Source organism: Eulemur rufifrons, chromosome 3 (assembly GCF_041146395.1).
Source record: "Eulemur rufifrons isolate Redbay chromosome 3, OSU_ERuf_1, whole genome shotgun sequence".
NCBI classification, from domain to species: Eukaryota; Metazoa; Chordata; class Mammalia; order Primates; family Lemuridae; genus Eulemur; species Eulemur rufifrons.
This window is the reverse complement of record NC_090985.1, coordinates 61,658,971-61,676,193: the sequence shown is the minus strand read 5'-3', so window position 1 is coordinate 61,676,193 and position 17,223 is coordinate 61,658,971. Positions and strand designations below refer to the sequence as shown.

Here is a 17,223-nt window from a genome sequence, read left to right as displayed (position 1 = left end):
TGTGATTACCGCGACTGTAATCCCTCCATAATCTCAATATAAACTTCCTATCTTCCCGGCTCACCCCTTCTAGTATTCCAACTCCAGCGGTTCTGTGACCTTATCTGGACTTTCCATCCATTGATCCGGCTATCTTTTGACTGTCCTTCACCCCCTCAGTTCCTCTATTCCCTGCTGCCCAGCTCTAATTCCACCAGGAATCACTGTAGTCACTCTGCCCATGACCTTTGTCCCTCTCCAGACTCATCATTCTCCTATGGCTATGTGATAACCCTGCCTTGCCCGCGTGCCTGGGCAGCTGAATGTCGCTGCAGCAAAACACACAACCGCGTGGATTAGTCTCACAGATCTCTCAGATTTCATGATCGCCACTTCCAAGTAGGCCTTTAACGCTGCCTGGAAATCACACTCTAGCTCCCTAATCCATTCACTCTTCCACTGTCCTAAAAACTGTTAGTTTTTTTTTTCTACTTGTATCATTAAATTTTTCACGGTTCTCTTGTTAAGTGCCCACTAGCCATCTGCTTGTGGGACCTTTGCTGAGAATTGATATGAAGCATCACATTTTCTAAAATCCATTTCCCTGGGCATTTGCCTATTGTCCAGACTATATTCCACCTATTCCCCACGGTCCCTTGAAGATCAGTGACCTCTGTCTTTCCGTCACATCTGTCCCATCCTACAATCTCCCGTGGGACGCCACTCCTACTGAGCTCTCGATAGGCACTTGTCGAGTGAATGAGAATGTGAACGCCTCACAGTTTGATTTACTGGGCTGCTGCTGTTCAGGGAGGCAAGCATCTGTTTTCATCATTTTATTAAGTTTTTTTTTTTTTAAGTAATACAAATAGGCATTTAGCAAGGGAGAAGCACTTGGCAGGAGGCAGGCAAGTTTGGGCCATAGCTCTCAGGATCTGATTCCAGGCAAGGAAAAATCTGACCCCAGAGAGCCAGTGCAGTCTTGGTGCATCTTGAGTATTCTGGAAATGGCAGTTCTAAAAGGACAAAATTCTTTCACATTCATCATTTAAGGTGTGTATGAAGAATAAATAAGCCAACACACATTGGCCTGGCACTTACCTAGTGCTCAGTAAATATCAGCTATAAATTATGATTATATTCTCTTTTGTGTCTCACAACCATCTTGTAAGGTATTATTGCCTGCATTTTACAGAGGAAGAGACTGAAGGTCAGAGAGTTTAAGGAGGGGCTCAAGTCCATTTGCACAGAAAGTGGCAGAGGCTGGAATGGCATGGGATCCTAGGACTCTAGTACTGTTTCACTTAGGATTTCAGAGCACCCTTAGTCTCCAGATGAAATTATTTTACCCCCATCATGGAGATTGATATCTCTTCCTTCTCCAAACTTGTCCTGACCTCCCCAGGCAGATGGCATCAGATACTTACCGTATGTTTATAGCCATGACTGAATTTAGCCAGAAGAGGGGAGGCTGATTAGCCACAAGGCTGCAACCCTGAGAGGAGGAAACAGTTCTGAGGTTGCACCCTGCATTCTGCTGGAGTAGGAATGTTGCTTAAAATTGTCCTGGCTCAGTTCTCCTTCTCTGGAAGGGTAAGAGACACTCTTTTGGCAAATACATGGACTTTGGAGCCAAGCTGACAGTATTGGAAATGCTGTTGACAGCATCCAGATCATTGCTTTATGGTTAGAGGGATGACCAGGCCAAGGAGACAGGGATGGCCTTCACAGAAGCAAAGTTCACCATAAGAGAAACACATGCAGAGTTTTCTTTGTGTTCCATTTTCTGGAAACATCTCTCAGTAGTCTCCATGTGGAGAAGCTGTGAGGCTCTTCACGGCAAATATTTTAGAGTGCTCCCAAGTATTTGCAAAGCTCATATTGTAATGCCAGCCATATTGAGAATTTCTTAGCATGCCTGTCATGAGACGGTGGAAAAGGCATCAGTATAGTCCCAGGTCTCACAGTGATGAGCTATGAGGTCTTGCAGAGATAAAGTCATCTCTCTGAGCCTCAGTTTCTCTTTCTGTAAAGTGAGTGACTTGGACTCTGTTTGGGCCCCTCCAGCTCTAATATTTTATTAGTCTATGATTCCATGAATCAAAGTTCAAAAATAGTTGTGTTCCCTTATAAAATGGCAAAATTGTGGGTTCTAGAATCTATGACTCTATTAGCAGGACCATACCTACTCTAGAAATTTTTGGCTTCATGTTTGTCATTATCTTCTTGAGCTAACTGCTCTGACTCAATCTCTTCCACCTGAAGCCTTGTTACCTCCACCAGAATTCCATTTAATTCCACAAACAGTGGCTGAAGACTCACTGTATTTCCAACTGCATGGCTACAAAGATGAATGAGACTAGTGTCCCACCCTTGGGAAACTCACAGTGAGATAGTCAGGTCAAGACTTGCCAGGACTTCTTTTCCCCAGAGATCTCTGTATTTCCTTGACTAGTGGTTGGTTCTTAAAGTGTGGTCCCTGGACCAGTAGCATTGACTTTACCAGAGAACTTGTTAGAAATGCAAACCTACTAGATCTGAAGGTCCGGGGTATGCGGTCCACTGATTTTAGTTTTTAACAAGTCCTCCAGGGAATTGGGATGCACACTCAAGTTTGAGAACCACTGAAGTAGCCCTCCCAGGGACAAGCTATGAGACTGTGGTTCTGAGCCCTCAAGAGACCTGAGGAGACATCTTGAAGAAAATTCAGTCACCTGGGCTGCCAGAACTTGGTGTTTTCAACTCAGAATCCCAGCTCACTTGGAACCTCCAACAACATTTTGAACCTCTGTGGTATTTTTGTAAATGTCCAGGCATTGTGGAAACCACCCATTTGTTTTGACAGGAACTAATCCCATTTAGTGCATAACTCCCCATGGAACTTCCAGTCTTCCCTTTCAATTGATTGTGATGCTTGGTGGGATATTGACACCATGACTAAGACCCCTAATAAAAATCTCAGTTCATGGAGGACTGCCTGCTTCTAAAGTTCTCCAAAGGAAGAGAGTTCTCAGGAGGCCAGTTCTCTGTGTACCTCCCTCCCTTCAAAGGTGCTTTAATTAATATCCTTCTCCATGGCAGGGTCTTAGCCTGGTCTCTGTTCTCCTCAACAGGTGAAGATCATTGGGTCACACTGTAGTAGATTCAGACATGAAGGGTGGGGCAGGTGTGGCTCCTGGAGAGGGGCTTGCCTGGGTCCTGGAAGTGACTGCTCTTGTCCTCCTTCTTGGGAACTGCAGATCTGTCATCCACTGTGCCAGCCCAGGGCTATGTGCTAAACCATAGGTACCTTGGTGAAAATTAGAAATGCACCTCCTCCAGGTGCCTGTTAGGGTGGACTCAGCCCCTGGGACTCAGGGCTCGGCTGGATTTCAGTTGTGCTTGGGCAGGTGGCTGTGTGCAGCACCAACTGCACAGCCACAGCCGTAGCCCTGCCCCCCCCCCCCGAACCCCAGCCTAGGGCTAGACACATGTGAGGGCTGAGGCAGGGGAGCCGGTGGGGGTGGGGCGGGTAGAGGAGACCCCGTACATGCAGCCACCACATGATGGGGGTTCCCACAGGTAGGCTCTTTCCCCACATCATTTCATTAAATTCTCACAACTATCCAATGAGGTGGATATTAGGATCATCTCCGTATTTTTGTTTCTTTTTCTAAATCATGAAAAATTGCATATTCTCAGTGCTTCCATTTTGCCATCTATCCAGTGGGGTTGATACTCTTAGCTCTTTTCTCAAAATCTTGTTCTGAAAATCAAATGAGACCATAGTGACAAAGTGCTCTGGAAAAAAGGTTTTAGAATATCCTACAAATGTTAGGTTTAGTATAGATCTTATCGCTGCGTCCTCAAAGGCAATTTCTGGGGCCTCTGTCTTGAGAATCCCTCAGATTCACCCAGCCCCCCAACAGTGTTATATGTGGCTGTGGCAGAAGGTTGGTTTCTTGCCAGGCTCCTGGCGTTTGGGGGTGCCTCCCCCAAACATCATTAGGCTGTGAGGCTGCAGTGATGGGCGTGTGTTCAGGCGCTTCGGGACGAGTCACGGCCTGGCAAGCCTGCCTGGACAGGATGACCTCATGGGCCTTTCCCACTTCTCATCTTTGTGACTGGCTTCACTGTTTCATTTTGGCTTTCTCTCTCCTTCTTGCAGCTGTGGTGATTGGGATTTAGAGCAAGCATTTAGGATCCCTTTTCTAATCCCTTTCAAATCCTGATTTAGCTGCAAAGTCCGGGAAGAGGGAGGAGAAGGAGGGAGGAGGGACTCCCCTGGCTAAAGGCAGCAGCTCAGCATATCCGAGAAACTCCACCAGGGAAGCCCACCTTCCGCCCACCGAGGCAGGAGGCCTCTCTTCCCATCCAATGTCATCCTCGTCCCAGAAACACGGAGGTTTGAGTCAAACCTCTTACAACCTTCTCGCTTAGGTGCTTAAGGCATAAGGGTGGTAGTGGTGGGGTTAGAGAGAGACTTAACATCTGCCTTTTTCCAGTTGAACTGTGTCCTTTACTGACATGTTTCTTGGTCAGGTCCCTTTGTCTCCATTTCCACTGCTGCCTCCTGGATAAGATCTGAGTCCGCCTCTCAGCCAGATTAGTGCCACAGCTGCGTGGATCATCCACCTTGAAAACCACTGCCAGACTCAACCGGCTTTTCATTGTGTAGCTTCCCTGCAGGAGAGCTCAGTTACACAGCATGATGCTAAGACACCCCATCCCCAGTGGCACCATGTACAAATTCCTCAGTCTGAATTTAAAGGTATTTTACAACTGGCTTCAGGCTATCCCTCCAACTAATTCCTGCCTGCACCTCCCTCCTTCTGCTCCGAGGTCTCATCACTTATTCTGTTACCCACCACATTCATTCCATCTTGGGCTTTTGTTCGTGTGTTCGTTCCCTCCAATCCAAACACTATGCATCAGTAAGGCAAGCTCAGGTCCTGTCCCCTTGACCTCAGCCCACTAATATCCTATTCCCTTAACATCCATTGTCAGACCACACACTATTCTTTCACTTTTCCATTAGTTAAGTCTCCCCAGGTAGACTGTAAGCTCTTTGACATTGGACCCTGTCCTAAGCTTCTTGTATATTCTCTGCAGTGCCCAGCCAAGTTATGTGCCTTTTGGTAAATAATAAAATAATTTTGACCTTGATTAGGTGTTTGCGCACTTAAAAACTGCTTTGGTGACTTTCTAGAAACAAATCTGTTGATTTATCTTGCAAAAAGAAATCCTCTGTTTGTAGCCCATAGTCACAACCATCCAGCTGTGCACATGTACACCCTTACAACTTCCCTGAGTGAGGAGGGAAACTGCTGAACACAGCCTCAGCCACTCTGTGCTGGGTCCTTAACTCTGTTCTAATGTGTTCTGCCTCTCCTCTTTCCCCAGAGAACTCCTGTGACAATAAGCAGGCAGACCTGGTCTTTATTATCGACAGCTCCCGCAGCGTCAACACCCACGACTATGAGAAGGTCAAGGAGTTCATCGTAGACATCTTGCAATTCTTGGACATTGGTCCTGACGTCACCCGGGTGGGCCTGCTCCAATATGGCAGCACCGTCAAGAACGAGTTCTCCCTGAAGACCTTCAAGAGGAAGATCGAGGTGGAGCGTGCCGTCAGGAGGATGCGGCATCTGTCCACGGGCACCATGACGGGTCTGGCCATCCAGTACGCCCTGAACATCGCATTCTCAGAAGCTGAGGGGGCCCGGCCCCTGAGGGAGAATGTGCCACGGGTCATAATGATCGTGACGGATGGGAGGCCACAGGACTCGGTGGCCGAGGTGGCTGCAAAGGCACGGGACACGGGCATCCTAATCTTTGCCATTGGCGTGGGCCAGGTGGACTTCAACACGCTGAAGGCCATTGGGAGTGAGCCCCACGAGGACCATGTCTTCTTGGTGGCCAACTTCAGCCAGATCGAGACGCTGACTTCCGTGTTCCAGAGAAAGCTGTGCAGTAAGTCCTCCTCCTCTGTGGCCCTTCTGGGAGAGTCATTGGGTTCATTCATTCATCTTCAAGCGCTCATTCTGTGCTACCATGTCCCACGTTCTGTGCTGGCAGTGGGTGTTTAGCAAAGGCCAAGATAGGCACAGTGTTCTCTTGGGGCTTACATTTTAGCCAAGGAGACAGATATTAAGTATCTAATTACACAAATAAGTGAGTAACCACATTTTTGACAGTGTAATGGAGGAAGAATTCAGGGCATGATGGAGCGAACAACCCCAGGACCTAACCTAGGCCCTGTGTCGGGGAGCTTGCCCTGGGGGAGAGACATGTGAACCCACACTGCAGAAGGAGTGAGAGTGGGTAGACCAGGTTTCCCTCCAGCATGTCGAGCTGCCCTGGCATTCCCTAAGTTGGAATTTGTGAGTTGGAGTAGGACTGGGAATGAGGGCAGAAGTACTAACGTAATTTCTCCTTGGGTGGTGTGGAATTTCAAGGCATTTCTGCCCCATGGTGGTGCTAGCAGTGGATGGTTTCTCAACTGACAAAGAGGCCCAGTGTACTGGGAGGACCAGCATGCGGTCCTGGTGGCTTCCCACCTGTTGAGGCTGCGGGTCCCCCTCCCACCTACCAACTTCAGCAGGAAGATGCATTCTTCTATGTTGAGAGTTTTCTTCCCTCTCTTGCTTTCCAACCCTCTTCTCCACAAGGCTTCTCTTTCCCTTCCTTCCCACACTGCTCCCAGTTACCTCCAAACCTAGCTTCTGCCCCCACTTTTCTCAGCAGGGAAGCTCACTTGTCTCCCCAGTTTCTTTTCTCTTGCAGCTGCCTCCTTGTCCCTTCCTCCTCCAGGAGGGCAGGGGCCCAGGGTGCCAACCCAGGAAATGTGCAGCCTGACCTGGCAGTGTCCCATCCTGCCTTGTCCACCCCTGGTGGTCTCTGTCCTCTCCAGCGACCGTATGTCTTTGGTGGAGAAATAAAAGGAAATATCTGTTTTTAAATGACCAGTCTTTCCCCAGTGTATGAGTGGAGAATGAGCTTAAGAACCAGACTCCTGGCCGGGTGTGGTGGCTCACGCCTGTAATCCTAGCACTCTGGGAGGCTGAGGCGGGCGGATCGTTTGAGCTCAGGAATTCGAGACCAGCCTGAGCAAGAGCGAGACCCCGTCTCTACTAAAAAATAGAAAGAAATTATATGGACAACTAAAAATATATATAGAAAAAATTATCCAGGCATGGTGGCACATGCCTATAGTCCCAGCGACTCGGGAGGCTGAGGCAGAAGGATTGCTTAAACCCAGGAGTTTGAGGTGGCTATGAGCTAGGCTGATGCCATGGCACTCTAGCCAGGGCAAAAAGAGTGAGACTCTGTCTCCAAAAAAAAAAAAAAAAAAGAACCAGACTCCTTACCAATTCTGCAGGAGGGGGAACCTTCCCCTCCAGGGATGCTGGTGACCAGTTAGTTCTCAGATTGTGACAAATCCTAGACCTCCATAATACAGGCCTCAGGGAGGAAGAACGGTGTGCTTTTGATGTGTCTTAAACAAATCTCTTGCTGAGAACTAACCCCAAAAAGCAGAGACCCCATTCATTCTTGACTCCAGAGTCAAAAGATTTACTTAAAAAAAAAATCAATGCCGTGAAGGAAAAATAAACTTTTCTTTGCAATGTCACTCGGAAAACGTTCAGAAGTGCCGTTCCCCTGGCACTGCAGAGAGGCTGTGTTGCGGTGTGCCGTGGCCTAAGTCAACTGGAAAACTTCAATCAGTAGAACACACTGCAAACATTTTTAAGGTTTATGACTTTAAATGACTTCTGCAGAATTTATGTTCCCCCTTTCCTGGAAATATTAAAAGAGAAATTGGTTCCCTAACAGCTTTGACAGTTTATTCATTTGTGTTGGGAAATTTTAATGGAGGAGTTCTTTTGTAAGCACTCTGGATTTGGCAGCCAATGGCAAGAGATACTGTGATAAGGCTGTGGAGCGACACAGCAGGACTGACCCTGTGTCATTGAACGTGAACTTGACCGTGCAAGAACCTTCTCTGAGTGTTTTATGGCAAGGCAGCAAAATTATAATAAAAGGCAGTTTGGATTCTTTTTTCTTCTCCATCATCTTTGTTGGAATCTGGAAGCTCTAAGAAAACATCAGTATTGCTCCGATGGCTCATGTGGCCTGCGAGTGAATTCCCCTGGGTCCCCCATCCGCTCTGCAGGAGATGTGGCTGCGCTCTCCCTGCACTGCCCCGCTCTGCTGAGCAGACTCGTCAACTGTCTTGAAAGGCTGAGGAGGCCCCAGGGCCTCTTTATCAACTACACAGTAAAGACCGCAGGAACTAACATTTATAGAGCACTTTCCCTCGTGCTTTCGCGTTTGATCCTCAGGAAAACCTGGGGAGTCGGGAGGCACAATGCTCTCCTTCCCTTTGTACAGGTCTGTACGCTTGTTAAGTGAGTCGTCCAAAAACAAACAGCCGGGAGGTGGTTCTGATTCCAAGTCTCTTGCTCATGTCCTCTGCATGTCAGGAATTCTAAATTCCTCTTTTTAGGTAAACCATTTTCTGACGGCAACCTTCACAGTCCAGCCTTGCCAGGTAAAGCTGCTTGTGGTTGGCATCACCCGAAATAGGTGAAACTCTGAAGGAACCCTTTGTAGGGTGAAGAGGCACAGGCTGCAGCTGCACAGTGCTGAGTAAATCCTTTGTGCTCACCGAGCCTCAGTGGCCTCATCTGTAAATGGGGCTTTTACGTGCAGAGAGTAGATGTGTGAACAAGAGTTATAAACCGTAGAGCCCTATTGAGTGTGCACCATGTTGTATGTTATTACATCAAATACACTGAGGACCAACAGGCTGACAAATGGCCTCAGTTTTGATCTGCACTCAAATGACCAGACAACAGTTGTCATCTTCCAAGCTGCAGATGACATCTCTGAGGTTTTGGAAGTCTCATTTGTTCCTTACAATGTGTATCAAGCTACACTCTGATAATAGCTAATCTTGTCCTTTCTTTGAACTTTTTATACATTATTCCATTTAATACTTAAAACTGCCTTTTGAGGCAGGTACTGTTATTATACTTTTTTTTTTTTTTGAGATAGGGTCTCTTGCTCTGTTGCCCAGGCTGCTGGCCTCAAACTCCTGGGTGCAAGCGATCCTCTCATCTCAGCCTCCTGAGTATCTGGGACTACAGGTGCACACCACTGCATCCAGCTCTATTATCCTCATTTTCCAGAAGTGGAAACTGAGGCTTAGAAAGGATATGTAACTCCAGATAGCAGAGTTGGAGATTGAGAGCCTCAGCTCTTACCCTCCACATCCCAGGCACCAGGGCTCCAGGCTGGTGGAAAGATGGTCTCATTTCAGAGCAATGGGATGTTTGCTGTACGAATTGTGCACTTCAGAGGCCTCAGAAAGTCACCTGGGGCTGGGGGAGCTTGAGCCAAAGAATGCCAGGCTCTGCTGGGGGGCTCCAGGAGAGCTTTGAAGAGGAGGTGATAATAATAAAGGCTAACATTTATTGATATTAATATGTGCATGTGCTGTTTTAGCTACTAGTATATGTTGTCATTTTATTCATACAACAAACCTTTGAAGTAGGTGCTCTTATAATTCCCATTTTACAGAAGAGGAAATTGAGACCCAGAGAAGTTAAATAACTTGTCCCGGGCCACACAGCCATAAGGGTAGAGATGTGAGCCTGGGAATTCTGCAGGCGGAACTGATAGACGCTGTGCCTGCAGAGTGGTGGAGACAGTCCCCAGGTGTGATCAAGGCGGGACTTTATCACACAGTGGGGAATTGATCCGGCTGTGGAGCCAGACTGCCTGAGGTGAGAGTCTTGGCTTTGGCTCTCTCTGGCTGTGTGGCCGTGAACCTGGATACAGCGGTGGCTTTATACCCAAGGCCAGTGACTTCCCACAGCAGCCACAGCAAGGGGGAATCCTGAGGCTACATTCTCAGGCCACCCCTGAGACCACCAGAGAGACCTGGAGGCCAGGTGCCTGTGAATTGAGGTCTTGTCTACAAGATGACCAAAACCCCACACATCCCGGGGTGCGCCATGTTTGCCACCCAGGAAGAGAGAAGAACACTGAGTCTAGGGGCTGGAAACGCTGACCCAAGAGCTCTGGTGATTCGTGGGAACCTGGGCAGGACCGCTTTTAATCAGCCTCTGGGTGCCTGCTTTATCAGCCTTTCCAGATATTTTAGAGCAAGGAGCCAAGCTGTTCCTGTCCTAATAGCTCCACCCCACCCGGGCCAGGCCAATTTAAGGCCCTAATAATGTTCCTAGGACACACCCTTCATCAACTGGCCTGGGCAGAGTCCACGCTGACTGCAGCCCTTGGAGGCCTTGTGGTGCAGGCGTGGAGTCTACCTACTCGGTAATCGCTCCTTGTAGCACCTCCAGGCAGCCTCGCTATGGTGATCGCCCCTTTAGTCATTCATATAATCATTAAAAAACATTGAAGTACATATTTCCTAGCCAGAAAATCCAATCCTGCCAGTGACTTAGTCTGCTGGTCAGTTATTCCCCCCAAGCCCACTGGGCTGAGTGCAGACCCAGAAGGCCTTCTGAGAAAGGAGGTTACTGGAGAGAGGAAGGCACCTGGGCCCAGGTGCTCGAAGAGTCACTCAGCACTTGTCCATAAAGTTCTACAAATGGGAAAGTTTTATTCTATTTTAGTAACCATAGTAGAGATTCTTTTGGTTGAAAGTATCAGAAATTCAACTTGAACTTGCTTTAAAAGGGGGAGGGGGACTGTATTGCACTATTCATGGCAGTAAGGCCAGCAGTGGTGAGTTACTGCCCCATCCCTCCCTCCCCGCTCTGCTCTCCTCCCTCTTGGGTCAACGGGCAGGAGGCCTGTCAGTCCCCCCGGGTCACTTGCCCTCGGTTTGAGCTCCCTTTGCTCAGTTCTGGTTCCTAAATGCCAACAAAGCACTCTGATTGTCAAACCTTGTACCAACCAAGAGTGGCCAGGAGTGGGTCTGCCTCGGACACCCTACGGCATTTGCAGAGAGAAGGAAGGGCAGTGTCTAGAAAAAGGGGGTGCTACACAGACTAAGTAAGAGGTATCGGTACTGAGGGTCCCTAAAGACTGTTCACGGTTTTATTCTACAGGTAAAGAAATAGGCCTAACAGGGCTGCCCGACTCACCTGAACTTGCCCCATTTGTTCAAGGTAGAGGGAAGTGAACCCAGGTCTGGCCCCCGGCCCAGTGCTCATTCCACCACACCAGACTATGGTCTCTGAACTCTAATTTCTTTTATGGTATGTGGCCAAAATAAGCCTTAGTGACAAGCTGTCACTCCAAAAACCCTATGTATTAGTTCTTTTAATTTCCCTATTTGCTGGGTGATGAAAGTGGAGTTTAGAGAAATGAAGTCATTCATGGAAGGTCACAATACGTTGTGAGCTATAAGCTGTCAGGTGGTCTGTTCCCAGGAGCCATCCCCTTCCCCACTGTGCTGCCTGCTGCCCAGCGGGTATTTTCTCTGCCCCACATCTGCTGTCTGCTGTCGTCCTCTTTTGTCTGTTAGGGTCTCAGTAAGAATATGGGCACCAGGCTCATCTCATGGGCCTCCCGCCAATGGGTGACTGCCGTAGTTGGTCGCCTAGACGTTAGACTTCCTTTGTTCTGGAGGAAGGTGGTGATGTGCCGTGAGTTCCTCAGGAATGTCTCTCTGCCTGTGGGCAATCTGACTCCAGCAGTCCAGGAAAAGAGAGCCTTCCAGAATGCGGAGCAAATGCAAATTAAATATAAGATAATGATTTTTTTTTGTCAAAAACTTAAAGTTTGATTAGACTATGTGCTGAAGTTTTGAGGGGGTGGGAATTGTCACTTTTGTCATTGCTGGTGTGAGCCATCTTGGAAGGTAGTTAGGCCACATCTATTTAAACTGAGACCCAGTCCTAGAGAAACAATTGCACATGTTCAAGAATGTTCATAACAGCATTGTGAAAGTGAAAAATTGGAAACCACCCAAATGCTGACCAAGGGGGAAATAACTAAGTAAAATAAGGAATAGTCAAATGACCAAGGGATAAATCAATCTGGGGGGATACACTAGATCTAATGTGTTTGATCAAATCTAAGATACAGTTGATTTCCATTATTCGTGATAATTATGTTCTATAAAGTCACTGCAAACACTGAATTAGCGAATACTGAACCATTGCTTTTAGGGGAAATCAATCCATTTGTCACATTTTTGTCAACTGATCAATACATACTCTTGTTTCATGTGTGTTTCTGTTTAAAGACATGTTATTTGATATATACTGTTGATTCGCTAACAGTGAACTCACAGCCAAGGACAGTGTAACTCGCACCTGAAATGAAGCTTATCTAACACATTTTCCCTGTAAGGCACATCACAGCCTTCTTGCATTTCGGAACACTAGACAGCACTTCATTTTAAACAGCAAAATCACAGACAAAAAGTACAAAAATGCAAAGAACATAGCACAAAGTAGACTGCGAAAAGGACACTTGTTTGCAGCATGAGAGCCGAAACTCAGCTGGGAACATCTGCCTCAGGCTGAGCATGTCCGTAAATGACTGTGAAAGCGCTGTGAGTATTGCCTTGGGGTTACAAATAAATTTTATGAGTAGGCGAATTCACAAATACCGAGTCTGTGAATAATGAGGATCAGCTGTACATGTCTTCACATTTTAACATCTCTGAAGTTGGACTGCATTTTAGATTCCATGAAATAGTATATGTATCAATATGGATAGAATCTGGATTGATGTTGAGTGAAAACCAAGTTGAAACTATATATAGGATGAACCTACGTATGTAAAATAAAACAAAATGCCACTATGCTTTTCCTTTGCTATAAAATGGTTAACAGGTTTCTCGAGCATTCCCCAGGCAATGAGTGGTGTTCTCAGCACTTTACTATCTTAATTAAATTAATCCTCACAAGGTCCTTATAAGGGAGGTACTATTTTTATACCCTTGTTATATAAAGATGTTAAGAAAATTGCCCAAGGTCACACACACAAAAAAGATGTTTATTTCATCCTGAAGTAAAAATGACTGATTGGATGTAATCTACAAACTCTCCCAGTGTTATTTGTATCCTAACAGGAACTAAAACACAAACAATCATAAACTCAGAACAATACCTTCTAAATTGTATTGTTATAAAATAAAACAGTTTTACTCCCCTAGTTTGTGTATTGCTCTTACCTTGATGTAAAGAGACATATACTTATGATGGATTTCATCAGTAGCTGAGTATTTCTAAGCCCAGGATTAATGGAATTGTTTTTAGCTTTTCAGAGGCCCTTTTATTTTAGCTTCATAAAAATATATTTCTACATATAGACATCTTTTTTGTTTATGAGAACACTCTCATAGCTTGTTCTGTTAATACTGATGCTTGCTAATTTTAAATATGGCTGAGTTGCATTACATTGAATAAAGTCATACATTAAGATGAAAAAACAATGAGAATTTTTATGAGCTTCACACAGACTTATGCAGGAACCAATATATCTGAAAGCTGAGGTACTCAGAACTAAATGCAGAAATATTTCAAATTGAGACAAAGATTATGGAGGCATGAAACATATGAATGCATTTTTTATTCCAAATTTTTTTGTGTACTTTTGCATATTAAAAAAATCACATTACTCTTGAGATTTATGATCCTGAGAAACTGTTGGTTCTTTAACATATCCTTGTTTATCTAATAGCTTTTCTTCTAATCCCATGGCTGCTTAGTGAAAATCCACGATTTAGCCAAAACCCCATCCAATGTCAGCAAACTTTTTGGATCCTCTTGCCCACCAAATGGGTATTATTAAGTTGAACTGAAAATTTCTATGTCAAAAATTTGTAGGTCAAAAACAACTGGGTATCAGCACTTTCATGTGGTTCAGCCTAACGCTATTTCCCCTTGACCTTACATAGTCCGGTATCCATATGTCCCGATGGCATTTGTCTAGACCCATCTTGTCTACCTTAGACTGTGAACCCCCGTGAGGGTAGGGGCTGCAGCTTGGTTCTCTTTGGGACCTGCCGTCTCCTTCACAGAGTGGGCTCTGAAATAACGTCTGCTGGGTGGAATGAAGTTAGAGGAGGCATCACTGTTCACTGACCTTCTGTGTCCTCCCTTGCAGCGGCGCACATGTGCAACACCCTGCAGCATAACTGTGCCCACTTCTGCATCAACACCCCCGGCTCTTACGTCTGCAGGTGCAAGCAAGGATATATTCTCAACTCGGACCAGAAGACTTGCAGAAGTAAGATTGCTTTGCTATTTGTACTCCTCTCCTCTTCTCTCTTCTTTTACCTGGGCTGACTTGATGCCTCTGTGGTCTTTCACCCAACCCCGTTTCCATAGCAGGCCATCAGGAAGAGTTCAAAGGGTAACAGAGGCACCTTCTCAGAAACAGCCTCCTTGCATGAGTGAGCTGGTCTCCTTCACCTCCAAGCTCGTTGTTTGGGGGACTACTGAAGAGCCTTTTCATTCGTCTTTATTAACTGTTCCCCAAGGAGTTGTTTCCATATTTTATTCTCTTCTCTAAAGCATGGACTTAGGGTGGGTTATTAACATTAGCTAGGAATGATTATTCAGGTGTGCAAAGATCCAGGTGCTTTGGTGAGGGACACTTTATAGGTCTCCTAAATTTAAAAAAGGGTAAACAGATATAAAGTGTTAGAACTCCCATGCTGTTTTTTTCACCAAGCCCCAAAGACTAGACAATACACTGCTGTTTGTGCCAGTGCCAGGTAATCCTCCCCTTAAAGGAGAGAATGACCCCGGTGCTGAGTATTGTGCCCTTACTTTTTTGTTTTTAAGTCGTGAGTGAAGCCACTGTGTTAACCCACAGACAGCCAGGCCACCAAAGCCAGGCCACCAAAGCAAGGGCTGAGGAAGAGCAACCCACATGGAGGCACATAAAACTCAGCTAATCTGACGTGCAGCTCATGCGATGCGGAACTGTTATTGCACCGCATGGTAAGCAACTAAGCACTAATGGAAAGCAGTTTGCACAAATGGCTGTAATTAGTATTGCATTTATAGAGCCAAACTACATTTTCCATTTTTCCTCTCACTTTTCAGTTTCAGGGTTGAGTGGTTGGCTGGAGGCCTCCCTGTCCCCCAAGATTAGGTAACATCTGCTTGACCCTCTGCTTCTGTGGCCTGTGGAAGCCGAAAGCCCCCCAGACTGTGAATCCCAGGGGGCTCTGTGTTCTTAGGCTCCTCCCAGACCCCAGGACCCCAGGTCGCAGAATGCAGCCTGAATCAGCCTCATCTTCCGATTGAAGATCTGACACCTCTTCAGTTTCCACAACAAAAATCACTCGCACCAAATACTTCTGGGTTTAATAGAATTTACTGAAGAGCTGGAGGAAAGGTCACCTCACGTGCTGCTCACATGTTGTCGGGAAACAACCTGGACGGCTCTCTTAGACTTCCCCCCTCTTCAGGCACCCTCCCTCCCCAGGAGGCTTCTTGGCACATCTCTGCAGAGCACTCAGCCTCCCGCCGCCTTGCCCACTCGCTTCCTGCCCTTCCCTTCGTGGGAATTGCTCTGCCTGTCCCAAGCCCCAGCGATTGGCTGGGACATGGGAATCTGCTGATGCTCACTCTCCGTTGGCTGACTTAGCTAAGCCAGAGGAATTCTGACACTAGTGAATGAAAAACAAAAAGCTCCCCCTGGTTTCATGAGCCTCGCAGTTCCCCCTGCACCAGGATTTGCCAGGCCCTGCCCCGATGTCCCTGGGCTCTCGGGAGTGCTGCTCTGGCCTCGGCTCCCTCCTGCCTGGGGCTGCAGCGCAGAAGAGAGTGAAGCAGAAACCGCCTGCACTTTGGACAGGCTGACTGGGCGGAGGACAGGGAGGCCCAGGCGGGGGAGGAGGAACGGGTGCCCAGGGCAGTGGTTCTCAAACTTCAGTAACTCAGAATCAGCCAGGAGGCCGACTCCTGGGCCTCCACCTTGCGGATTCTGAGTCTGTGGTCTGGATTTCAATGAGCTGACAGATGGCTGTCACACTTTGAGATCCACAGGCCTCAGGCAGTGAGGGGACCCAGAGAGGGGTTTAGCAGAGCTCTGCTGCCCCATCGGACCCCGCCCCCTGACACCGTCACGCAGTCAAACCATCTTTACCTTCAGTGCCAGGCTTAGCTTAATACACGTATGGTGATAAACAGCGGGCCTCTCTCTTTCAGAAGATAACACTAATAACTCTTGCCTTCCTGCAGTTGGTGTACCAGTGGCCGTGGGGAAAGAACATGGCCTTTACAGTCCGCAGATCTGGTTTGAATCCTGACATTTTCACCTACCAGTGGTGGTTGTCTCACCCTGAGCTGGTTATCTAAACTCTTTGGCTCAATGTCCTCACCCATAAAATGGCAAGGGTGGTAGCAAATCAATACCTGTCTATTGATAGGTGCTTGTTGGTTCTGCTTTTGGTCTGGGGGACAGATAAAACTGTGCGAAGGGGAGGTTGGCAGGGACCGGTCCCTGCTAACACTGAGAGAAACTCATTGTGAGCCTGGAGAGGAACAAGACACAGCTATTAATATTTACATTTCTTTTCCTATCCTGGGTGCAGCTGGATAATCTCCCAGATGGAGAGGAATGTGGTTACACCTCCTCCCTGAGGCACCTTTCGGTCCCTAAGAAGTGCTTGCCATTCATTCTTCCACATACTCGTTGATTGGTTCCTTTTTTCTTCATTTACCACATGTTTATGAGCACATCAGATGTACCAGGCAGCATGCAAAGTACTGGAAATAAAATAGTGAATAAATCAGCAATGCTCCTTCTCTTTTGGAGCTCACATTCTTGCATGGGAGTGAATCGAATAAATAACCAAGGTAACCATAAGCGATTGCAGCCCATGCCCAGCTTGGTGTGTGGCACATGAGGTTGGGCCTAACTATAGCCACTTCTTGAGTGTTTACCCTGTGCCTGGAGCTCTCCTGGGTGCTTTGTATCTGTTATTTCATTTAATTGTCACAGTGAGCTTTTAAAGCAGGTTTTATCACTCTCATTTTACAGATAAGAAAAATATGGAACAAAAAGGTTAGACAATTTACCCAGGGCCATGTGGTTAGCAACGTAACCAAACCAGAATCTAAATTCTGTTATGTCCTAGCTCTTGGCCACCACTTGATACTGTCTGTCGCATGACCTTTGAGGGCCCTCAGATGGCATCAGGGCAACCCTTCCATGAGAGAACCTTCTCCAAGCCCGGGAGGACAGACAGGTTCCACAGCCCTTTAATCCTGGGGAGACTTGGAATGAATTCACCAGGACTAACATTCAACTGATTGT

General features: G+C 46.9%; 1 protein-coding gene across 3 annotated transcripts in view; it reads left to right on the top strand.

Moving 5' to 3' along the window:
• The window catches only part of MATN2 (matrilin 2), a 135,658-nt gene that overhangs the window by 41,432 nt on the left and 77,003 nt on the right, over positions 1-17,223 (top strand). For all 3 annotated transcript variants that reach the window (XM_069465465.1, XM_069465464.1, XM_069465463.1), the window contains exons 3-4: positions 5,362-5,931; positions 14,056-14,178. In XM_069465465.1, coding sequence (XP_069321566.1) covers positions 5,362-5,931; positions 14,056-14,178 — 693 coding nt within the window. The remainder of the gene's footprint in view (positions 1-5,361; positions 5,932-14,055; positions 14,179-17,223) is intronic.